The 24,997-nt window shown below is 46.2% G+C and overlaps 3 protein-coding genes and 1 non-coding gene across 5 annotated transcripts; all 4 read right to left on the reverse strand.

Annotated features, from left to right (window-relative positions):
- Nucleotides 1-843: 843 nt before the first annotated feature.
- Nucleotides 844-11,453, reverse strand: LOC125953731 (mucin-5AC-like). 2 transcript variants are annotated; one of them, XM_049683487.1, is made up of 4 exons: nt 11,442-11,453; nt 11,102-11,189; nt 2,094-3,190; nt 844-1,971 (listed from the first exon to the last, which is right to left on the reverse strand). In XM_049683487.1, the coding sequence occupies exons 2-4, from the start codon at nt 11,102-11,104 to the stop codon at nt 1,443-1,445; spliced, it is 1,629 nt and encodes a 542-aa protein (XP_049539444.1). In that variant the 5' UTR covers nt 11,105-11,189; nt 11,442-11,453; the 3' UTR covers nt 844-1,442. The 2 variants fall into 2 exon arrangements, with proteins under 2 accessions (XP_049539444.1, XP_049539443.1); XM_049683486.1 differs by having other exon boundaries at nt 11,102-11,451.
- A 4,023-nt stretch (nt 11,454-15,476) lies between these two features.
- On the reverse strand, nt 15,477-17,990 carry LOC125958234 (phenoloxidase 8-like). The gene is made up of 4 exons (XM_049691464.1): nt 17,340-17,990; nt 16,184-17,267; nt 15,842-16,097; nt 15,477-15,763 (listed from the first exon to the last, which is right to left on the reverse strand). Exons 1-4 carry the CDS (start codon nt 17,862-17,864, stop codon nt 15,562-15,564), a joined length of 2,067 nt encoding a protein of 688 aa, XP_049547421.1. The 5' UTR covers nt 17,865-17,990; the 3' UTR covers nt 15,477-15,561.
- Nucleotides 17,991-18,215: 225 nt separating this feature from the next.
- Nucleotides 18,216-18,710, reverse strand: LOC125958235 (uncharacterized). The gene has a single exon (XM_049691465.1). It carries the CDS (start codon nt 18,601-18,603, stop codon nt 18,337-18,339), a length of 267 nt encoding a protein of 88 aa, XP_049547422.1. The 5' UTR covers nt 18,604-18,710; the 3' UTR covers nt 18,216-18,336.
- A 1,605-nt stretch (nt 18,711-20,315) lies between these two features.
- Nucleotides 20,316-20,398, reverse strand: Trnal-cag (transfer RNA leucine (anticodon CAG)). The gene has a single exon. It is a non-coding gene; the product is annotated as a tRNA-Leu (tRNA).
- Between the last annotated feature and the right edge of the window lie 4,599 nt (nt 20,399-24,997).

Raw genomic sequence — 24,997 nt, forward strand, 5'->3', positions numbered from 1 at the left:
TGAGAAAATTCAACCGTTCAAAGCACGGTGGGATTTCGTGGGGTTTTTTGGACCGAAAGCGACAAGGAAGAGCAGCATTCTCGGCGTTTTTGTGAGGAAAGATAGACTGCTTCCAGGCGAAACGGAAAGACGAACAAACGAAACGTGCCTCTGATTTAGACCGATGAATTCGATGCACGCTATTCAATCAGCTTAGATTCAGCGGACTTGTTTGATTGAGTGGCAAGTAACGAAGAAGCTGCTTTCGATGCGTAATGGAAGGCAGTTCGAAAGGTTGAATGGATGCGTACGCAGGAGCAAACTTGAGGGTCCACAGCAATGATTGCCATGAAAAAGCAATGTGAATGCGAAAAGGACTTGTGACAGATGGTCCTTTTTTGAATTGATATTGGAGCCACAACATCCACAAGGGTATACAATGAGAGTCTTAAGCGATGTTATGGTTTTTAACCTATGAAGTCTACCCGCTAAATAGGATGCGATGTGTTGAAGAACTAGGAAAGTAAGGTCTACCATGAGTTTCTACTTCTATGCATAACGAGGCAATATATCGATCAATAAACATTCAATCTGACATATAAAGGTGACTTAAGTGAACATATTAACCGATGTGGATACTAGTGGATACTATACAGTACTAATGTCATGGAACACTAATATTAAACCGTAATATAGGCACATGCCTTTAAGTTCGTTAAAATGTTTAACTGAGAAAAGATGACTTACCTGTGTACTTTCTTAGGAAATGACTTATAAATTGTCGTACAGATGAACAAGGTATGTTAAGACCAATGGTAGAAATTTTAAATAGAAATTAATTACTAAAGTTGCAGGTTTGTTTGATTTTCATGCAAAAAGAAGATTTTATTGGGAAATCATAACGAACAGCACACAACGACACGGCGCACGATACTCACGCATTCCCACACATTCACAAACACACACACACACACGCACACTTACAAGCATAAACATGAAATTACTAAACAGTTACTAAAATGAATCACAAAATCGCTACTGGCTGTTAATAGTTTTCGACGCTGTGAGGAAGTGATGGTGTGAACATATACGCACAGCGCACATCACAGTGCGTGCTGTCGAATGAATTCGCTATCCAGAAGCTGCTGTTGCAAACCGAGTGGAGTGGAATGTTACAACTTCATCGATCCTATCCTCAAGTTTTAATGCTGTGTTCTTCTTTTTGTTTTGTTCGTTTCATTTGCTGTACATTCTATATGTCTGGTTTCTGCTACTCTAATCACACCCTACGGCTAATCTCACTCGCTTTTGAGCGGCTATCGGCTAGGTTTTGCAATTATCGATCATCTCCCCAACCCCCCGTCCTCTCTTCGAGTCCTTAAAGCAGCTACTAGCTTTGCTGAGCGACGAGAAGGTATATGAGTATTTGTCTTGTACCGCGCACGAACAACCGTGACATCGTCCTAATCGATCCACTTAATTTTATTTTCATCCTCATCCGCCGGTGGCAGTATGTCGCGTTCCAACGATGGAACGCGAGCGTAGGCTAGGGCAGGTTGATTCGCTGCTGCCGTCTCTCGAACTGGCAGGTAGGCATTATTGGGCGGGCAGACAGTGACGGTGTTGGTCAACACGGAGGTTTTGGTTTCCGTGATAGTGCGCGTGACAGTCTTTTCGTTTGCAACCGGAAGATAGTGTCTGTCCGGCTGGCAGTTGGTCACAGTTTCGGTTACCGGCGGGGCAGTGACGGTGATTTCGCGGGTTGGCGTTACGCTTAGCGTCGGTGTAACGGTTATCGTGGTCCGAGGAGTCTCAGTAATCGTACGCGTTGGCGCAGTAGCGGTAACAGTAGTAATGGCCGACGGTGTTACGGTTCGCGTGATGGTTGCGGTAGTGGCCGCCGTCGTCGTAATGATGCTGGACGGTGTGAAAGTTCTTGTCAGCGTCGTGGTCGGCACGGTCACCATGCTCACGTACGAGGGTGTGATCGTTCTGTTTCAGGAAGCGGAAAAGAATGCAAAAATAACAAATTAGTAACCCATTAAAGAATGAAGGATAATCCTTTAAGGCATTGCAGTGCCTTAGCAACCTATTTCATGGCATCCTTTACTTACCTAGTAACGGTTGTGGTGTCAGCCGTTTTCTGCACAACGTAGGTCGGTACGATCGTGCGAATTTGCGTTTGCGTCATATTCAAGGTGTAATAGTTGGTCGCAGTAGGCGTAACGGTCCTATCGACGGTCGTCGTAGCGAGATAAGTATATCGGGTAGAGGTAGGTGTTACTGTGCGGTCCACGGTGGTCGTATTAAGGACGAAGGTGTTGTAATAAGTAGGAATGACTGTACGATTAACCGTTACGGTTGATGGCAGAACGGTCGTACTAATATAGGTCGGCGTGATCGTACGACTCACGGTAGTCGTATTCGCGAATATAGAATTGACATAGGTAGGAGTGATGGTGCGCTTCACGGTGACCGTGTCCGTGTAGAACAGAAGCTCCGATACCGGCGTCACGGTACGGGTTGTCGTTATCGAGGGTAAGTACGAGAGGATGGTAGACGTTGGCGTGATAGTACGACTGACGGTAACACTATCGGCAGTGAACAAGATGCTCTTGGTAGGCGTTACGGTACGGCTGATCGTCACTGGAGGGGTAATAGTGTTGTAGACGATGACGGTAGACGTGGTTTCGCGTGTCTTGGTTGTTACAGGTCCGGGAATATTGATCGTTCTGGTCGATGGTGGCAGCGACGTCGTCTTATTCACTGGCGGTGGTCGGATCGTAATGGTTTTCGTAATCGGTGGCTCCGACACCGTGACATCCGGTGGGAGATAGCTATTCGTGGTACCGCAGAATGCCGTCGAGGTGGTGGTGACCGGAATCTTTTCTACAACGGTTTTAAGTTTCTCTTGTACCACTGTTTCCGTGTGCGTCGTCGTTATTGTCGTCTGCTGCGCATACGGATCCCAGGGACAGGAAGGTGTGTTTCGGGCGTAACCACATTTCTCAACACCCCCCACACACGTAGTTGGTGGCTCCGTCAGTGGGTTCACGGGTGTAGGATCGACGTAACCGGTGAATTCCTGTATGCGCGCTTCACTGGGTGCCAGCTTCACCTTCTGCTCACCAGAGTACGATCCAAACTCAAAGACCGGTATCTCGGCCTGACACCATGCCACCAGAGCAAGAATTGGTAGCAGCTTATGCATCTGGAAGAGAAAATAAACGAATGCGAGAATGCGACTTGTTATCGGATGGTTCTAGAGTGCTTGCAGATCTGACTGACTGACTACAATTTACGACTAAGCTAATAGTAATGAGGGACGCGAGCTCAACTCGTACTGGCTCTAGTGCCAGTTTGAAGGATCCTCCTCCGACACCAGAGCGTCACCACGACGTTACTCATCCACCCATATACCATCCGTGACCTCCCGCGGGCGGTGGCTGTTTTCCTTCCCACGTACATACGATGGACGTTTGCAATAGTGCTAATGAAATGCATATGCTCGATACGGCGAAAGGTTAAATCTATTTGCCAGCTACTGTAGACTCGATTTCGAAGGAAACGCTTAATTTATCTTTCAATTAGACCCACACGGGACGGCATGTGATTAGCGGGGACGAGGGCACATGGGCCTCTTGGTCCTTCGACTACACCTTCTCCGTAAATTTGATCGTGTGTCTGATAAAACTGTTAAACAAAAGAAATCCCTCCCGATCTATGCGTTACCTAACGGTAGCCGTGGTAAAGGTCGATGCAAAACGGGTTGCAAAAACCGTCTTTCGATTGTTTGAAGCGCGCATCTTGACCCATCTCTTGACACACACACACACACACACATACACACTGGCAGATGTCTGCAAATAAGATCAATGAACACGGGGAGGGCGTGCACGTGTGATGCAATGCGGCAATTGATGCCGCGTGCCATTTGCTAGAGGGTGTTTTGTTTGTTCGTCAGGTGAGTAAATTCCAAACAACTACCCCCATCCTTCTTCATTCATCAGCAGCACGAGATTCCAGCGGAAAGGCAGCAAAGAATTGAGCGGTAGCGTTTACGTATTTTCTGTTCTTGTGCGACCGGATCCCCATGTATCGTAAATTCCCTCCCCATCCGTCCGTCTGATGATGAAGTGTGAAGATTACCTCCATCACCACATTGTCGGAGTCTCCATCTGGTACCATCATCTGATGGTGGTTACGTTTACGGTGATGCATCGCGTAACATTGGCACCCTTTAACTAGCTACTCAGTGTCAATGAGTGTAGCCACCGAGTCCCCGTGTCCGGTGTCTAGTGTGTCCGGTGTCCGGTGTTGCGCCGTGTACGCATGTAAAGCTATACGGCAATGAGCAATCCGAACGTTGTTGCATCGTACCGGTCCCTATCTAGAGGCCGGGGTCCGTTGCGCTCAATGAGCAAAAGCTTAAACCGGCTAATGGGTAAAATGGGCAACTTGTGAATGTGAAATAAGGGATCTATCATGGGATGGGTGCAGTTTAGCTGCAGCAGCAGCAACAGGTTCGCTTCACGGTTCTCTGCGAAAGATGCCAACCGAATCCGAGGAAGTAACCCCCCGGGGGAGATTGCGTTTACCGAGAGTGACTTATCCGGTTTTATGGTCGTTGAATAGGCTCTACATTTGCCCGGGATGTACTCGGCGCCTCCGAGCGGGTGTCACGTGGTGAGCTTGGCGCTTGTGGTGTAAGGAATGCGGCTGAGGTCGCGAGTTGCATTTGATTTGAATAAGTATATGGCTGGACGACCTTCCCAGCATCCTTTGGATTGTGGAAAAGGTTCAAAGAAAAAAGATGCTTCTCGAGACGATCTGCGGGCCAAACACTACATCGATTGCGCTTTCGCATCGGTACTATTTCGTTGCTAATCAACCGTCCACTAATGTCCCTCGAAAGAGAGGAAAAGGATACATTATTGCTTCCACGTGCAATCTGAAACATCCGGGGTTGTGAATTCCTCGAAAAAGCTCGAAATCGACAAGGAAAAAAGCCAATGAACCGAGACGTACCTCTAACGACGATGCGGTTCAAGATTGTTGGTCCCCAAATGAATAGTGACAAGCGAATAACAATCCAAACCAATGTCAAGGCTCTGGGCAGTGCTCATCTTCCCCGGGGCCTTCGCCGTATCGTGCCGTTGAGGAATCTTGTTTTTTTTTGCCTTAGGGTCTGTCGGAACAGACGATAAGATGCGATGCGGTCAAGATGCTCAAAAGCGGCAGACAAAGCAAGAAAAAAAAGTTGTCCAAAAATACACCCAACCGTCCACTCTCGATCCCGAGTGTGGCGACGGACCGGTTTCGGTTTCGTTGTCCTCAAACGATAAACCAGTATCCATCGATGCCATGAACCGGGGGCCCCGTGTGCTCCGCCTATTTCTAAGAAAAAGTATTTTCAAACCTCTGCCGCAGTTCTAAATGCGGACAGTCGTACATTCGCAATTTCGCGGGCGTGTTGATGATAAAATTTGCATTTTACAAGCATCAAGTTCGCCAAATTGGTTGCGTTTGGAGAGAGGATTGGCCAGTCCGATTCACGATAGGGGTAAATGGTCACCATAGCTTCGTTCGAGGGCTAGCAGGTTACCTTATGCAGGACCGAATTGAAAGCTAATGCGAGTCCCGTCGATTTATCTGCCGATTCCCGTTCGTCACTACATGCCCAGCGAAGTCGTTCTCCCGTCCGTTGAAGCTGCCGATTGCTAAGAGAGACCTTTGAAGAGGTTCTTCTTTGGAAAGGGTGGAGCAATCTACTCGTCCGACGTTTCCCTTCGGTTAGTCGTTAATTGACCACCCACCTCGTCACGATGTGTCCAGTGGGATGAGATCATGTACCGGGAAGCCGAGAAGGAATGCAAATGTGTTGACATTTTCGGGCGAATCTGTTTGCACAGCGGCATCGCAACCGGGAACTTCGGGAAGGGTTCGGGAAGCAAATTAAAATTTTTTAATGAGCAATTTACGGAAGCGATAGGGAAATCGATCGTATAAAAACGAAGTAAACTTGCAAACGGGTTTGCACCTGCTGGCGCAGTACCGATTAGTACCGACCGCCTGACAGCCAACAAGTGTTCCTTGACAAACGGCAAGACCGGCAGCAAGACCGATCGCCGATGCCGATCGCCGATTGGGATGGGAAATATTAATTATTACATGGTAATGAAGGATTCAGGCCCGGATCGTTGGTATGCGATGCGATGATCACCTTCTGAAGTGTACAAGCAGCAGATATTTACGTAATAATACATTGTACGGCCGGTCACGATCACGGTTACTTCTGCCTGCTCAAAGTTCCATCGCTACAGCTCGTGGTCAGTCGCAGATGTAAGGTCTTATGGGACTTTATGAGTTTTTGTTGATTTTGGCTGTTATGCTGCTGCTGCTGCTGCCCATCAGCTGGAAGCTGATAACACCCGGCCACGGTACTTGAGCACACACGAGCCCAAACGTTGCGATGTTTGGAGTGTAAACTTTGACCCAGGCCCCGCCGAGGCAGAGTTCAGCCACGATTGATCGCCTCGCTAATGCTTATGATCAAACAAAAGGCTCGTGTATGCCCCGTTGTCCTTGGAATACTCATTTCCTGCTTTGTATGTAATAGTTCCTAAGCTATTTTTAACGCCGGCACCGGCAACAGGTTTGCCAGAGTGGAGATCACTTGAGGAAAGGATTGGCGTTGATTGGGGATCCCAATATTAATTGATGATCAACAGAGTAGCAAAACCCCGGGGGGATTTGGGTAGTTTCATTGACTTATGAGACATCGGACCCTCATTAGGATGCCAAAATTCTGCTGCAGCCTCATCGATAATACGGCAACTTAGCAAACTGACGATCCGTACGGGGGAGAATCCACTTAAAAATATGTAAATAATAAGGAATCGAGCACCGTCGTCCGTAAACCGCACACTGCCGTTGGCTCACCGGAGGTTCGCTCACTGCTGTTGACACTGTCCGTCCGAGTGTGGGTCTAGGGATGTGTCGATCTGATTAGAATAATGTTCAATCATAGGAACGCCGGATTCGGTGGTGGAGGTCGAATCGATAGGGCGTTGGCTCGGATCGATTTGTCTATCGATTTTCAAATCCAAGTCTATCGTTCCTTTTTTTTTTTTTGACCCCATAGTGCACCTCGGCCAGCGTCTCGGCCGGTCAGTATCGATGCGGATTCTAGCTTGTTTTGGGCGTCCTCAAAAGAGCTACTAATACTTTATACCGGCAAATGTATGACAGGTTTGACATTGAGGCGGTTCCGCGGTTCGAATGTGCTGAATAAATAAGCGGAACCCGATGCGCCCGATGCCCGATGTTTGCCGATATGGGTGGGGCGTGCGGTATCTTGAGCATCGACACGGGACACCGAAGACGACGACGACGACGACGACGGTGACGACGATGACCGCGCATGCTGCTAATTCAGCAGATGATGATGGGATGATGCCGAGCCGTGCCGCGAACCGCGGTCATGGTTCAAGCAGACGGCCTTGAAAGAAGTCTCACCTGCGCATCTCAAATCTACCGGCAAACCTGTTCCATTGGTTTCGGCACCCGTTGTTGGGCGTTGGACACATACACGCCCGTTTCGATCGATCGTTTCGGGTTGCCATCTCCAACCATTATATGCCGGTGGAGCCCCGGTGGCGTTATGTTTGTTGTTCCTGGTCAGGTTTGCTCAAAGGTGAGTATAGAGTATAGAGTTCTAAGCCAACAAACTGGTCTCTCGGAAAGCCATCACACTCGCTTACACATCCCTCTGCAGCAAGCTAATCAATAGGTTCGTGTTTTTTTTTCTCCGTGTTGGCAAAAGATAAAAAAAAACAAATCCAAAAATTGCTCCCGGTGGTGCGCTCGGTGGTGTTATAAACGATGCCTGCCAAAACGATTGAGCGTATCATAAATATTCTTATCGTACCATTTGTTATTTCTAACATTATCGGTTTGAATGGCATCCAGGCATTAGGCGTGCAGAAACAATGCACTGCACGCTGCTGCTGCGGGGCCACATGTGGCCACGGTTCATGTTTCGGTGTTGCAATTTGTTTTAATTAAAGTTTCTCATCATCGCGAATCGACTATCGATCGATGGTTGCGCAGCAATCATACGCATGCATGCGCACGCTACTTGGATGCTGCTGGTGCTGCCGTTCTTATCCCAAAAAGGTGCAAACCTGAGGGCAATAAATCACAATTCCAGTGAGGAAATCGCGGTACAATGTCAAACGCACTCCAGGAGGTGGCCGGCTGAAGGCTGTTCTCGCGGTCGAAACAGAAAACCACAACCGGACACATTTTCGGTTGTCCCAGAGGGTTTCGGCAAATTTTAGCGCTTACGTGGGCGCTGCCAGCTTTATGATGCACAGATTGAAACAAATTGTCCCCTTTCGCGGTTATGCGGTTTCTTTTGGGCGTGTAGCGATGTTTCTGTTGTCCTTGTCGCGATAGTTTATGGGTGCAGTTTATCTTGGTTTCGTTTATTCTTTTACTCTCGTCTGCGTTTCCGGGTGCCGGGATGTCGATTTTTTCGGCAAGAAAACAAAAAAAAATCTTATGTGCGATGGCATACGATAGGCAAATTAGACGAGATAGCCCCTGCTAAACGATGATTTCACCAATTTCACTTCATCGCAAAACGAGTTGAGGTCAACAGAAAACCCCACATGGGACGTTGTGGGTTCGATGCTGTGCTGATGTATTGCAGAGTATTTATCTTCTTGAAGCAGCCATGCTTTCGTGCATATTGTCGTCGAACGAGCTGCTCGTTCGTCAACCCAGTCATGATGCTGTGCCGCGAAAACGTGACCTCTTTGGGGCTCCGTTTGGGAATGTGCAAGAAGGGGGAACATTCATTTTTTGGAAGTTGTATTGTTTATCTTCATTTCTTTTGATGAATTTTCCCGCGTCTCTCCAGCGCCTTGACACGGCGAGAGCAACAAAAACGAGGAACGAAACGACTTAAAACCAGTCGAACTTGGAAGCACCATGGATGCAGGTTCGGTATGTTGTCGCCTCACCCTTCCTTACACTCCCAAGAGTAGGGGTTGCACAAGCACAAGCTCAGCCGGCCAGGTGATTATCTTCCAGTTTTAATGGTGCCCTTACGGCGGGGTTTCCAGTTCGATGCAGGTACCTGGTGCCTGGAATTGGGCACGGTTGCGACTTCGCGAATGCACGCCGGACCCGGGCCGGGTCGTCAATTTGGTACGCGTACACGCGCACAGCATCAGTCTCAGCATGATGATGCTCCGTTCAGGGAGGTTCATGAACGTAATTTAAGCTGCTACAAATTTATATTACGCTACGTCCAAACATGGCACACAATCAATTTCGGGTGACAAGCTTATTAGCGTCGCGGAGCGTCCTCCACTGGATACGGGAGTTATGTACATACATTTCAGTTCGCCTTATGGCAAATCTCGTTGTGAGGTTTTTCCCCTCGACTCGAGAGAGAGAGGGCAGAGACACATTGAGACTCACAAATCAGATGACCAAGTGACCCTTGCAGTGGCCCTCGAGACTCGCAGTCGGTCGGACATTCAGATGATAAAGATACGGTCGGCCACTGGGATGGGCCACCGCTACCACCGCTACGAGGGTGCAGTTGGTGTACCGTAGGGTAAGGTGAAATTAATATGCATGACCGCGTGACTGTTTGGACTGTTTGGTTTGGGTAACTTCGTCAGGGCATGACCGGGCGGTGGTGGTCAACTGAAGGGAAGATGACATGTGAAAAGAAGAAGTAGTTTCTACATCTTTCGTTGCGATCTGTGGCCACCGACGGTGAACGATGAGATGTTACTCTACACTGTTACTTCTTCCCCTGGGGCGGTGGCCCTAGATCGTGCATGTGACATGAATTTCGCGGGCTGCTAATTCGCTTGTAACGGTAGTAATAGCGTGTCGGGAATTGGTCCCCGAGAGTTTCGATGGATTCAAGGTGAAGGAATGTATGGGTGGTGGTAGCCTTCAAGAATATTCACCTTCGAATGGATCAGAATGGACACGCTCAACATTGATGCTCTTGAGACACATTCAATTGGAACGTGATAGACGTGTTCGCTGTTAATCCGAGTGCCGAGGACGAATTCCGGCGCAAAAGGTTAGAAGACGAGGGCGTACACCGGTGCAGGTTGAGACCGAGAGAGCAAAATTCATAACGCACCACGACCACGCCACCAAAAAAGCTATTGTCATAAAATGGGGATCATAAATAACCGTGCGATCGAACGGGCAGGATCTTGACATTAGTAGTCGATCTTCATGGTGTTCAAGCTAAAAGATTTCACAACAGGATATGGTCAACGGTGTAGCGGGTAACCTTCGGCCGAGAGCAGATTGTCTGCCATCGCGAGGTCTAGATTAAAATTCGCTAACTCGTCAACAGTCCTTCAGCGATCGACGACATCGCAGGCATTAAATTAGCAAAATTAGCATCTATGCGCGTGCGGCGATGCTTTTCGGCCAAAGCAAATATGGCGGAAAAGAGAATTTCGCGGTTTCGTCGCTACATTCAAGCCATTCATAAGCATCGGTGATAAGCGAATGGGTAGCTCGTCACCTTCCACTCTGGTGTTACTGAACAGAACCGATATCGATGGGTTATTTATGGGCGATTGACAGCTGGAACTCCTTCGCATGATGATTCGTTCCTAATCGACTGGCCCCGGATTGGATTCGTTTCCATCGTGTACCGACGAGAACGACGAAAACACACACAGGATAAGGCGCGCTAGAGCACATCAGTTAAAGTCAGCTGCCCGCTGTTTGTCAGAGACAGGGATGCTCACGTGTCTAGACTGGACGCTCATTACGCTTCACTAGAAGCCGAGAGCCAAGGCTAATTGCCAATCGGTGCCGTGGTGACCGCCGGTCAGCTATTTCACGGTCTTCCGCTGAACGGTTGTGCGATCGCGAACACACACACACTTGACATCGTCTCGAAGATGCACCGAGGAGCTAGTGTATGGAGGCAAGTCATATGCGCTCATAATCAATCATCAGACACTAGAGAAGTAATACAGCCACTACTAGACACCGTAGTCGCGCCGGCAAGGTACATGACATATAACCCATGTTCGTCGGACGATTAAAGCGTTTGATCACTCACCATGGTCGCGTGGTTTTCAGAATTAAATTGTTCACTTGCTCACTTCACTTCACCTGAAACCGCCTTTGGTCCTCCCAAGGTGCGAATCCTGTAAATAACGGTCACGTAAGTCACTTCAACGATTCCTGTTTGGTCACTTTTCGGTTAAAAGGGGAAGTCCAGTATTCTGCCTGGACAGTTTGCACACGCACACGCAGCAGGTGACCCTAGGACCCCCGAGACTGTACACGCTGCGCTGCTCAAGCACACCACGATGCCCCGGCAACTCGTCGAGGAGGAGCTCGAGCCAGTGTTCGTCCAGGTGGGTGGGGGAAGGCGTTGTTCGACAGATGTTGCTTACCGAAAATCGGATGGCAAACTGAAATTGGTATCCTCGTCGCAAGAAGCTTTTATAGGCCGTGCGAGAGCGCGCGATCTGCGGTGAGTCGCGCTAGGTTAGGGCGCGTCCGGCATAGCTTCGGGCGATGTATTGCTGCTGATGTCTATAGATACTTGCTCACTGATAGCGATCGCGTAGAGTACGTGGGGCGATGATGGTTTTCACACAGAAAGGTAGTGTTCTTTTGCATATGGCCACTTTGTGTGGTTGCCATGGTTTTTATTTAAAGGAAAGGAGTGTTTAAAGATGGACATTTGCTTTTCTGATACTCAATATTGATAATTTATTTAATCCCGATTGATGTATTTAACAACAAATTGATTATAAAATAAACCTAAAAATTCAATAAAACAAGTTACAATTTCGTTTAAAACTTTGCAACTGCTTGGTAACGAGCGTTAAGACTCATCCGGTGCCTCAGCTCCCCTATGATGTGTTGGTGATCTTGAAAAAAAGCTTCCCATCTCCGCATCTCAAGCATCTCATTTCTCACGCTCATCATCACATGCGCTCTCGCTGGCTCGCTCTTTCTTTCTCTCGATCGTCTTCCATCCGTTGCATTACACGATGGACACTTAATTTGGTCACCTGACGAGGCGAGGTTCGATGCAATAGCTGCTACTTGCTGTGCAATGGTGGATCTTTGAGGCCTGGTGCAATGAAGAACCGAGAGGAAAGGCTTGTGTTCTAAGGCCCTGGTCAGGGTGGAAGGTGGTATGATTCACATTTTCTAAACCACACTTTGTCCACGATGCGTGCGGCTTGTGAGTCACGTTTCGGTGCTACAGAAATTCCCGCAGTCGTCCGCCCGATCTTGATATGAGATGTTGATGCGAGCGACGACCTAGATGAAAATACCCAGAGGAAGCGGTATTTGAATACGTTCCAGGGTCAGGGTTTGTGTCGCTTTGAATATCACGGAAACACTAGAAGAGGCATAAGATTTTTTTTTGCAGTCCTGTACCGTAAACTAGGCGTTTTATTTATGAATGCAGGACGCGATAACGAAGAGTGGTGAAGCAAATTCGCGAAATAGCATTTCTCCGGTCGAACAGTGCATGTCAGTAAACTTTCTATTCAAATTCTACCAACACGTGACTTTAATTGAGTCCATTTTTTTTTCTTTTTTGCAAAAGGATAGTAAGTAATGGAACGGATGCATATCTTTACGACCAGTATAAAAAGCGCTGATAGAGAGGTTTGATCTTTTCCTTGCCGAATTCCTAGAGTAGACACGTTTCTTTCTCGATTCGAGAGGACACCGGTTGACCGTCCTTGCGCCAAGAGTTTTTTTTAATGTGGAAATTCATTTCTGCTGCCTTCCTGTCAGGTGCTAGGACCCAGAGCCGCACATTCGGCCCGTGCTTTACCTCTCGGAGTTCGAAAAAAAAAATTATGCAAATATCCTCCGATTCCTTCCGCCCATTCCTTCACGGACAACATTCACCGGATGGCCGGTCGCTTCCATTGGGCGGTTTGAAACTAATTTTATCTCATCCGAGGGGACTCTTCGGTATCGCATGAATTTATCGTCCAAAAAGGGAAACAAAACACCCAACACAGAGGTTGCTCGTAGTGATCGTGTGGTAGGCCTTCGAAGATGATGATTCTGCTACATTCTCATGCAGACCGGTTGGCTCTCGAACTCTGCTCGCGCTGAAAGATATTTTAAAAATGGACCGTCCGAATTGGATGATATTTTTGGTCACTCTTGGTAACAGTTGATCTGAATTAGTTAACAGGTCATTCTCGCCTGGTTTTGTAGTATGCAAATGATGGCACGGTGTAGAAACAAACGTAAAAGAGGGTCATTGATGGCGATTAGTAAGCTTGACGCACAAATTGATCAATCACAATGATGTTTTGTTTGTGATAAAAAAGTGATAAACCTAACGGCAACTTTTACTAAACACAATCACTGTTTTCGTAAGCCATTCGTAAACTGAATACATACATGACGAACACACCGGAAACGAACCAGTAGAGGAGCATCATCGTCTGGGGTGTAGTAACATTCTTCATCATTTATGACATCATTTGGCCGGCAGTTCGCTGAGCATCAAAAGCAGTTCTCACTCATATCTCATGCACCCTAATCATGCAAAGGTCAAATGGAGAAGCCACCTAATGGGACCTGGTAGGAAGGGGGTAAGGATTAAAAATCTTCCTGATCTTTTTTTGCTGAGTTTTAGTTTGCTGAAAATGAAAATATATCATCATTATGGCCGCAGAACGTGAAAGAATAGATGACACAGTGGCAGAAGGATGATGCTGATATCTTGCCGTTTTGAAGAGAAGAGAAGAAGAGCGTCATTTTCGTGTGGAGGTGAATCGATAGAACGTGCACCGCCGGACATCTATTTAACCGGACAGTGAAGTCTGACTGTGATATCACGCAGTTCACGTTTGTGAACGGAAGAGCACCCGATACACACACGCGCACGCTCGCGATGATCAGAAGTGATAATTTTATGCAAAAATGTTTGACTATTTACCTTGGTGGCCCGACCCCTGATGGTTTTGAGGCTGTTTACCAGCAGCGTGCTTTTTCGTGTTGCGCTTTATTTGTCCTCAGCATGTGAGGTTGGCTGACTCCTGTGCGTAGCTTTTGACGATACATTCACCACGGATGCTGATATGAGAATGTGCCGAAGGTTGTTCTTAGGATGCGAAGCCTCATCATCGTTTCTTTCCATTCTCATTTGATTTGGTCACAGATCGAGTGATTTTGTGAGTGGGGCTTGGCACAGCTTGGCGTAGTCAGTTGGACGATGTGGTTTTGGTGCTGCGGACGTTTGATAACGTTGGTAGTAGTGGCAGTAACGGTATCGGAACTCGTAATAGTCGTGATGCTTTGTGTGATCGTGATCTGGGTTGTCGATCGAGTGATTCTCAACTCAACTCAACTTCTCTCAGTAGAACTGTTAGAAGCAGAGCGTTTTTGAAAGAAGACAAAATGATGGTTAGTTCGGGAGCGATCAAGTCTCGATCAAATCGAGAGAGATGTCTTGTAACTTACATTCGCACCCATACTGCTACAATAGAGTTTCCTTTTTTGTTTCAGAGGAATTGTTGCTATCTATAAATTTGCTGTGAATAACGCTTAGTATTAAACAAACAAAACAAAAAGATCAACTATTTTGATTCTATGCTTAAATATAAAAGTAAGCACATATCTTTCAAAGACAAGAAATTTAATAATTCTTAAGGGCTAGAAAGAAGGTTAAGACATGACTGCGTTTCGACATTTCATATCATACAGCAAATAAAATAATCTTAGAGCAAGTTACTAAGTGTTGTTTGGATTGGTTCTTTTCTGTTTAGTCTTAAGAACGACGAGGCAATAAGGGTAAGCTAGAATAAACGATAAACTCCATCTACACCAACAACCGTCGCTTTTATGGACCATAGAGTGTTAACGAAATCGTCGGGATGATCGATAGCGTTGGTGAGTATTAATTAGAAAAAGATTATGACTAACATTGATTGATCTTCCAACTTCTATTCACATTGATAGCATCAACCGAATCAACCAAAAACCACTCCTCATTAGCAACAGAGTTTATCGGACTGGTTCTCGCTTCAAACCGCCGTTCTGTGGGTTTATATCTCCTGAAATCGTTTTCAACGTCAGCTTATGACGAAACCATCGCGAAATGAAACACTCGATAAAGCTGTCGAAACCGTCGAGTCCGATATCGGCAACCGACTACTCGCATCCCATCACAATCAAAATATAATCAAGTCCTAGGCCACAGTCCCAATGACTGTGGTTAGGACCGCCATCGATGCAGCCACCATTCCCGGGAACACTAGCACATGCTAGCACAGTCGTCGTTCAACCCCATCACCACTCACTGATAACGACCACCGTGACCACAACGTCATCTCTCTACTAGTCGCTTATCATAGACATAACTCTATCGACGACGGGAACAAAACAAAAGGCGCACGCTAGAGTGACAAAATGCTTGTCAAAACACCGGTCGGTTATCGGTTGATCGGGAAGAATTTATTAGTAGGTAAAACTGAGAAAAGAAAACCGATCGCAACCTGGGGCCAACTCTGGATCCGTACAAATTTAGGTGCGCGCGATGACAGTGTTGTTGAACTTGATCTGAATCGTATTGGCGGCCATGTTACCGTTGGCATTGACCAAATCGGCGAGCGTTCTAACCGAATCCGGAGCGCGACGATCGAACGGATAGCCCATCGAGCGCCTATCGGGGTACTTCTTATCACGCAGACCACAGAACGAGTGTGCATCGTTGCAGGGTGCATTCCTGTAGCAAAGCATAAGACGTGCGGTAAGTAACCGGGGCCGGAGACAAAATCCGATTAGCTATTACGGCGACACTTACGGATCTTCCTCCTGTACAACCTCATCCAGCGTGTAGTCGGACACCATGGCAAACAGATCGAACTGGGTACCCTCGGGCGATCCCTTCGGCACCAGCATATGCTGTGGCCATCCGCAGCCGCAGAAACGGAACAGGGACAACGCACCGGCATCGGTTGGTTGTGCCTTGGTACCAATGGCACGGAACGTGCGCTCGTACGGAATCGTAACGCTCGATTCATCCGATCGTCGTACGATCGTGTTCTTACCCGGGTTCACTAAAAGGAACACCAGAAGAAGTAAGCTAATTAGTGAAGCCTTCGAAGAGGTCCCATCGGAGGTTGATCACAGCTAGCGTACTTACGCGTAACGGTCACCTTGTCCATCTCGATGAAGAACTGGCGCTGTTCGCGGAAGGCCAGCGGCGTACCACGTTCGTCCGACTTCGGTGCAATCCAGATACGTAGCGTACCCTTCTTCGCCACACCCGAATCGTTGTTAACCTCAACACGGAACGTGAACGGGGCGTGTTGCAGATGAGTGAACGAAGCGTACACATTACCCTGCGGTCCAAAGTCAAGCCCAGCCGCCAGATCGATCTGGGACCGTTGCCAGAAGGTTAGCAACACGTTGGCCGGTGTGTTGGGGCGCGTAAGCTGAACCGCGACCGAGTTCACCGTAACACCCTCATTGGCCAGCTGCGGGGCTGTGTATGGTGTGAGCAGATCCTTATGCTTCCGGAACATACCATCGATCTGACCGTGCCAGCGGTAGAAGATCGGATCACGCATTGCCGTCGTCACATCGCCCATCACACCATAATCCTCCAGATACCGGTAGTCCGGATCGTGGATGTACGAGATCACGTTGTGTCCCATGTTGTGCAGACTGCCGTACAGCTGACGATTGGGCGTCAGAGAGGACGCTTCCATCACATCACCCAGCACATCGATACCGCGCACCTCATCCAGCATGATCCGATTACCGGCGGCATCGATGATGAAGCCCTGATCGATAGCCTCCAGAATACGGTCGCGCCACCGCTCCAGATCGCTCACCGCTACGATCGTACCATTGTCGATACGATCGATATCCTGCAGCACCGAGTTCGCTCCACGAGCCGGGTACGATCGGTTGTTCGAACTACGGATCATCTTCGGGAAGTACGCCTCCGGTACCGGTTCGCGCAGGTTCGACAGATGGCGCACCTTCTTCAGCTTGTTACAGAACCGATCGGCATTGTACCGAGCGATCAGCTGGCTGTGCATGTAGAAGAACAGCTCACCGCGCCGATCCTTACGCACGACCGCATCCGGACCATCGCCCGGGTACACCAGATGCCAGTGCCAGTGGTGCATATTGACACCGATATCCTCCCGGAAGTACGCCAACCGCTGCTCATCCTCACGATCCGAAGCCGTATACGCTGGCGGAATGTCGACCACCATCTAGAGCAGCAGCGTGTAGCGTTAGAGATCAATACTGTCGCAAACCAACCACCACTGGTCACCGCCACTTACCCGATTCTCCTGCTGCACCGCTGCACCCTCCTCACGCAGCTTTGGGAAGACGGATGGATCAACGAACTGATCCGGGAAGAGTGACACGATCGACGGAATGTTGACGTTCTTCGTATCCTCCCGATGCTGAATGGCCACCGACAGACTGTACTGGAACAGCACGGCATTTAGGCGATCGCGACAAAACGTCGCAACGCTCATCAGCGATTGGACGTCGGGTTGCGCAAGCAACAGAGTGATCAGCGCAGCGGCCGCATCACGATGCGACGGTACGAACAGCGAGAAAGCACCACGACGATCGATACCATTGGCGAACGAAAGATCCGGTAAGGTCGTCTTGCGCACCGGAATACGCTGCTCGGCATCGCCTGAGAACCGTGACTGCAGCTCTGCTCCGATCGGACGGTAGCGATCGGTGAGAAACTCATCCGGAACATCGATCACCGTTTTACCATCATCCTTCGGCAGGAAGGTGGGCTCCAGTGGACGCTGCAGCAGTGCCAGAAGATCCGTTGGCTCCGTCATGGCTTTTCACTGGTGACGGTGACGAGGACGTAAAGAACAGAAACCAGAGACGAGAAACACACAAGGCACCAGGCAGGTAACGGACAAGGGAACTAGAATCTAGTAGAGCACTTTTGCGCTTACGCCGCCAAGAGCCGAATGACAGATGAGCCTTGGAGCATCGGGGCGTTTTATACTCGCGATCCCCGGACTCCCGGATAACCACAGATCGCTCCTCGGTCGAAAAGTCCGAGCGACTGTGGCTCTCCATTCAGAAACCGCAATGCGACTCTACGTGCTCTGATATTAGGGGTTTGAGGTCAGCTTTCGGATGGACTTTCGGGCTTATCGGACGTCGTCTCGGGACACATGTTGGAAGCTGATGTGGTTTATGCTTTATTTTACTTCCGAAGCGCGATAAAACCAACGGAGCCGGATCGACCAGAAAGAGCGTTGTCGATCGCTCGAGCGCAGCGGCATTGGTGTGCGTCGATTATAGCTTGAAGCCCTCCGTCAGCTTCTTGCCGATGTCGGCGGCCTGATCTTTCGCTTTACCGGCCGCATCTTCCAGCTTCTTTGTGGCCTCCTTTGGGTCCGGTGTCGTTGGGACCGCATCCTTGTCCAGCTTCGCTGCGTCCGGGACGGCCGGTGCCTTATCCTTCGCCTTGTCGGCCGCGTCTTTGGCGGCATCGGTCTGGGCGTGTGCCACACCGCACACCGTCAGCGCGACCAGCACGGCAAAGACCAACGTGAGCTTCATTTTGCGTTTTTGGGGCTGCGAGTTGGATACTGACTTCCGTTTGTTGAGTTGGATGATGCACTACTTGCACTTGTCGGTTGCGTTTCTCTAACTGATGGCGTTACTCCGCTGGTCGCGAGGCTTTTATAGCTCCCAAACTGGAGCCGCGTTGATCGGTAAAGGGAAGGGCTGGATGGATTGATGAAATGCTAAGCCGTTCGATTAGATCAAACCGCCATCTTTCTTGAATTAGAATACAATTCGTGCGGGGTGCGTGGGAAACGCACGCAATGCTCGGTGACGATTTGCTGCTGAACTGAAGCTGAGGCTGAGTAATCGTCGGGATCGTGCACTTCCTGCCGGTCCCCCCCGGGGGTGTGGGGTGGTCAGACGGAAGAATCTTTCGACGCCCCCGAGCCAATCTCATCGATCGGGGCGCTAATCATCGGAAGGCAAACAGTACACAATTGGTGCTAGTAAACTGCCTTTGTGTTCCGGAGCGTGGTTGCGGTTTGTGTGGTTGCTGTTTCCGTGTGTTTCCGTGCAATGCGTGCTCGCTCGCGGGAATTTCACCAGACAGTCAAGCCTTTGTTTTCGCTGTGCTGGGTAGTGGGGGATGGTGGAAAGTGGGTTAAGTGGTTCGCTTTATGGAAATCCATTTATTGATCACGCATTTAGGGTAGTGCGGACGGACGGTCTTGGTGCAGTTGCTATCAGCGGTCGATTACTCAGCTCTGAAAGAAGATGATATCAGTTTACGATATGCTAGATGCAGTTTAAACAGGAAGTTGATCGGAAGGTTGATAGCGCGTTCTAGCGTAGTATGTGCAACATAATGAAATGTGGGTTAAAACTATTCTACTTTGTCATGCATAGGGTTGATATTTCAGCGATCTCTTACCAGTGAGAGATCACCATAGTCCAATGAGCGGAGCGTGGTTAGTTTATAATTATTTGCTATACCTCATCAGTCTGCGTATTTTGCAAAATTGATCATTTGTGTTACATTCAAACTTTTCTGGCATATAATTCTTCGATAATTGAACTGTTTATTGAAGAATCATATCTCAGAAAAGTTTGAATGTAACACAAATGATGAATTTTGCGAAAAACGTGGACTCAAAATGGTAATATCAATTTAACATCATGATCATGCAAACAATGATTCGAGGATCTTGTAACGATGATTGTTATTCCAAGGTAAATAGTGATTTACCGGATCATGGGTTCTTGTTTAGTCAAAATTTTAAAAAAGGGTTATAATAAAAGCGTTGTAGCATTGTTGTTCACTTTAGATGCATATAAAACAGTATAACCAAGCTGTTCGCTAGAAAATAATCGATGCAAATGGAGCAACGAAGGAGAATGATCAAACAGATACTATTCGGAAGTAATTAAACTATTTAAACCTCAATTGCTTTTTGTGTTTTATTGATTAGCAAATTGAGGAAATCCCAAATTGATAAATGGAATCTATAGATCCATAGAAAGATAACAGATAAGTTAGAAAAGTTGCATGCATGCTTTGCAACATGCATCTTCCATCGTTATTGAAATCATTAGGACGATGTTGATCATACTACAGTTTCATGATACATTGCGAAACATGCATTGACCAGGTTGTACAAATGTTGGTTTATGTTTTCAAATCACTATTTGCGCTCTTCTTGCGAACGTGGAAAAAAGGAAGATGTATTCTCCTCCCAATTGAGGAGATCCATCTACTAGTTTGCTGTCAGAAGTGGGATTCGAACCCACGCCTTCAGAGAAGACTACGACCTGAACGTAGCGCCTTAGACCGCTCGGCCATCCTGACTTGTTATCTAGAACCAATAGCGAGACAGTTGCGTCGGACCAAATCTAAATTTGTTCGAATGCTCACTGTTGGAGGTGTCTGCGCTTGTGTGAACTTAGATTTAATAATACCATTTCCTTTGCTCGAAGGAAAACTTATTTTTAGGTTCCTCAAAGACCGTTGCGCATTCATTCCATACGTTAGTTTCACGCGACTTATCTTCGTTCTCAAGATCGATTCTCTGTGAAAATCTGTTAGATTTCGTGTTTCGAGATGACACGACAGTATTTTGCAAACCTCAGGCCTGGCTAAGAAAACAAAAGGATCTTTGATGATCTATTAAACGACCCCTTATAGATGATTAATTTTGAACAATCTGTTGCTGATCCACAATCATAGACAGAATATAGAAAACTCTTCCTCGGAAGAGAGGTCATCTTTGGCGTGGTTAAAGTTAATTCGGGGCATAGGCCCATTTTTTTTTAATTGTTTTATGAAGAAACCATTCAAGGTATTTTTTTAAATCTAAATAACATATTTAACTACAGCTTCTCAAGTATATTTGGTTATATTTTGTGGAAGATTTGTTAACACCTTCGTTCACAGCATTCAATCTAGAAAGGCGAGTCTCTGCACTTTGCACTTTTTTCGATGCCCATCATAGTTTTCTGTTGGATCATCGGAAATATACAAATCAATATTATTATGTTAGATTATATGTTTATACAGGTGATTTCGTGTGGAATTTTTTAAATTAATCGTTTTTTTTGTTTTCGGCTAAGTTCAACGATTTATTCAAGATAGTAGATATGCTCTGATTTGCATTAAATATGCACTGGTTTCCGGATATTTTGCAGTCGTTTTAAACGAGAGGTCTCAATCTTCATTGAAGAATGTGTTGCTTTGCGATCGTACACAATACCTCTTCTGTAGGTCATTTTTTTTCATTTTTAGCCTTGAAATCCTTATCGAGCATTCAAAATACCCGGCGTTGGTGAACAAATTATCAGTAATTCCGGGAAATACTTATCAAAAAATCAACCGTATATTGAACATCGCAATGGCAAGCGCATTTCGCATCGTAGCCCATCAGAACGTGATGTTTGCCGAGGTCGCGAGGGAGCTCCAAAGCGTTCGTGATTTCGATCAGTAGGTTTAGTCGTTCTTCTTTAGTCGAAATAGCTTGCTGTGTATTCTCTTTCGTGGAGATGTGTGCATTACGCTAAAGAACGTTAACTTATTACGCATAAACGATATGAGGTTTAGTTTTATCCAGAAGTCGAAGGAATCGCGAACCGTAGGCGCTATCAGTGAAGATAAGCCATTTGATAAGAATAACATTTGGTTTCAATATTAAAGGTAGGTACATTCATCGCAAAGCTGTAGTACGGATATCGGACCCCTCTAGCACGAGCAACATCGTTGAGAAGCGAAGCATTTTGATCGGAATCGGAGTACGAGCCGTAGGAGCGCAATTAGTTTCTTCGTCGCTTGAGACACTAACAGTTCTGTACTTTGTTTAGAGTGTGTCCGTAAGTTTATGAAAGTGGTACTCGTTTAAGGTTGATCCCTTATATTCAACCCTATGCTCAACCCTTCAAAGGATTCAATAGCCGGTTGAGCTTTGTCTGGAGAATTCGCTCGAACTACGTTGGTCAGTTACGTAAGTTCTAGAAATAAGATAGTTTATCTTTTTTTATTAAACATCGTGGTATGCCTTCTTATAAGCACTTTCTTTGTCATTTAATGGATGGGTTGATATATCTCAATCATAAATCATATATCATCAATCACAAAACATAAAAATATATCATAGGCCACAATCGTTATTGAAAATTTTGAATACAGAAGAAATTAACAGCCTACACACCGTCTCGGTTCGTAAATTCGGTTGATCGGTTGATAATAAATATATAACATTATATTCATAAATTTTCTCGTGTACACAAGTGATTTTATAAATGATTCTTCCTTGTGCAAGACAACTGTTGTGTTGAACTGTGTTGAAGATTGTTGATCTGATCTGCCCGTCCATTTGATAATACCATAAATCTCAGGTAGGGATAGACTCTACAACGTGTTATTGGGTTGAGTTCACATACTGCTGTTCAAGGTTAGTTCCTTTTTTCTCAAAGCTTTTTCACTGCATGGTCAACCAGTTGATGTTCATCTATCAAGATGTTCACTTCGGAGAAAAATAGTGTGTCAATCTGTGGCAGCTCCGATGATAACCGACATTCAACACTAAGAGATCATACTTATTTGATCGATGCAATGATCACCCGCGTAAACAGCAGTGTCTTTGTTCCTGTAACATTCAATGTCTTTCCTTGGGTCAAGATATACTAGCGATCTTGATAACTTCCTGAATTACTTATAAAGCTCTAGAATATGCACTGTTCCATTCATCTTTATTCATTTTGGTGATATCAACTGCACTAACAAGTATACGAACTCAACTGCTAAGAGACCGATTCCTATTCAAAGTATTCTACTAAATCCTAAAGATACGTGTACTAGATTAACTTGATTAATAACAGATAAAATGCGTGATCCGTCCGTCCATGATAAGCAGAGTTATCGTTTCTCAACATTCGTTAGCGGCACAGTATCTGTAGTTGGCGGCAACGGTGCGAACTGATTTAAAGGCCTGTTTGTTATCATCCATGGTTCGCTGAATCCAACGACATTTGTAACATCCAACGACCTTTGTAATGTGAGGCATCTCTTTTGCACCGCGGTATAGCATGAGTCAAGATTCGCTTGACCTCTGCTTCCGATTTTTTCGCACTGATCGTAATATCCTCGATTTACCAAACGATTCGCGTGAAGTGAGCGAAACGACTTTATCTTCCACTATATTTTACAGTAGTTCATACTCATCGATCTCCGTTGTCGAAAACTTCATTTTACTTGTTTCGCATGAAAATCTGTTTGTATTATCGGATCTTTTATTGTGTATTTTCTCTTTTCTCCTTTCCTTCCTTTCATGCGCAGCGCTTTCCTGTACGTCAATTGAATCCAAGAAACTCGAACAACTTGTCCTAACTGCTAGTACGAAGGATCGCAATCATGACACATCCAGATTCATCCCAACGCTCTGATGGCAAAAAGAATCAAGAACGTCACGAAACGGATTATTTAAAAGTCGAAAGTAATCTATCAGGACTGAAACATGCACTTCATGGAGCATCGTTTCAATTGAAGCTTGGGATAGTTGTTTGCCTGGCAAATGCTAAAAAATCTTTTGATCCAGCCAATGGCTACAGTTTCGCGATCTCCGCAGAGGATCCGACAGCAGGAAAATTCGATGACATCGTGTATACCTTCAAGGATGGAGCAAAGACAGGAATACTTAAGATACAAGTCAAACACAAATTGGGATCACCTGCCCCCAACATAACGTTAAAGGATTTCACAACCACCAGCGATACGAAGAATGCATTTGCTATTCTGAAGTATTTTACCTCATTCTGCGATCAACAACTATCGACAACTGATCTGGAAGGGTTTGTCATTTGCACCAACGCAAATATTAACGACAAATCGAAGGACATCTGGAAAATAGTAGTACCAGCTGTCAAGAGCGATTCAGCGACCTCTCTGGACTCTTATGTCTCATCATTATTCGATAGCATTGGAGGGAAATACTACCAACTAGACTACGATAAACTATGGGCTGCGGACGGTATGTTTAGCAATTTTCATCAACTATTACGGAAATGTTCGAAGCTTGCTAGGCTAGCAGGACTACTGGTCGAAGCTACCAAACCTAACAAGAAGATAACGTTTAGCAATTCCCTCTTTAGAGAGTATCGTCAAGCTATTTTGCATGTAATAGATAGGAATGAAGCTTCAACGAATGATTCATACGGATTCACAAAAGAATTTCTGGATTCATCCTCCTCCAACTCGATACCAGGCTATGAAACATTCAGAAAGGAGTTTGAAGATCAATACCGACAAGAATTCAAAATCGATGGATGTGTATGGGATGATTTGAAATTGAAGCGAGTCCATGTTGCGAACGAATTTATGTTGGATGAAAAAAATCAATATTCTTCCTCAGATTCATTCCCAGATGATAATGTGGATGAATCCTTCAAATCGTTCTGTGACCGGTTACGTTTAGTGTGCGATACCTGCAATGAGAAAGGACTAGATGCAGCAATAATTAAAATTTTGAGGAATTTGCATTATGACGATAATCACTTGCACTCTGATAAAATCAACGTGTATAATGAGGAGAATGTGGTTATTGAAAGGTTATTCAAAACGAATTTTGATTGGACGATGGATCCCTTTGCCAAACCCTTACATTCGGACGATATTAAAAAAGGCCTCGATAATATTGTAGGCACACTAGCTTATATGAAGATAGAACCTATATCTGATAAACGCCGCAAGGAAGTTGTAGGATCGCCATTTCGAATTAGACACGATGTTTTGTTAACTTCTGACTTATACAAGCAAGTTGAAAATGAAAGCCTTCTAAATTTTGATTCATTCGATATCCAATTTGGTGTCACGGTGCTATTAGACACATTAGATATACACAGCAACGATCTTACTACTGTACTGTTTCTCAATGATTCTGATTTCATCGTGAATTCAGACACT

This window comes from Anopheles darlingi, chromosome 3, assembly GCF_943734745.1.
Source record: "Anopheles darlingi chromosome 3, idAnoDarlMG_H_01, whole genome shotgun sequence".
NCBI lineage: Eukaryota > Metazoa > Arthropoda > Insecta > Diptera > Culicidae > Anopheles > Anopheles darlingi.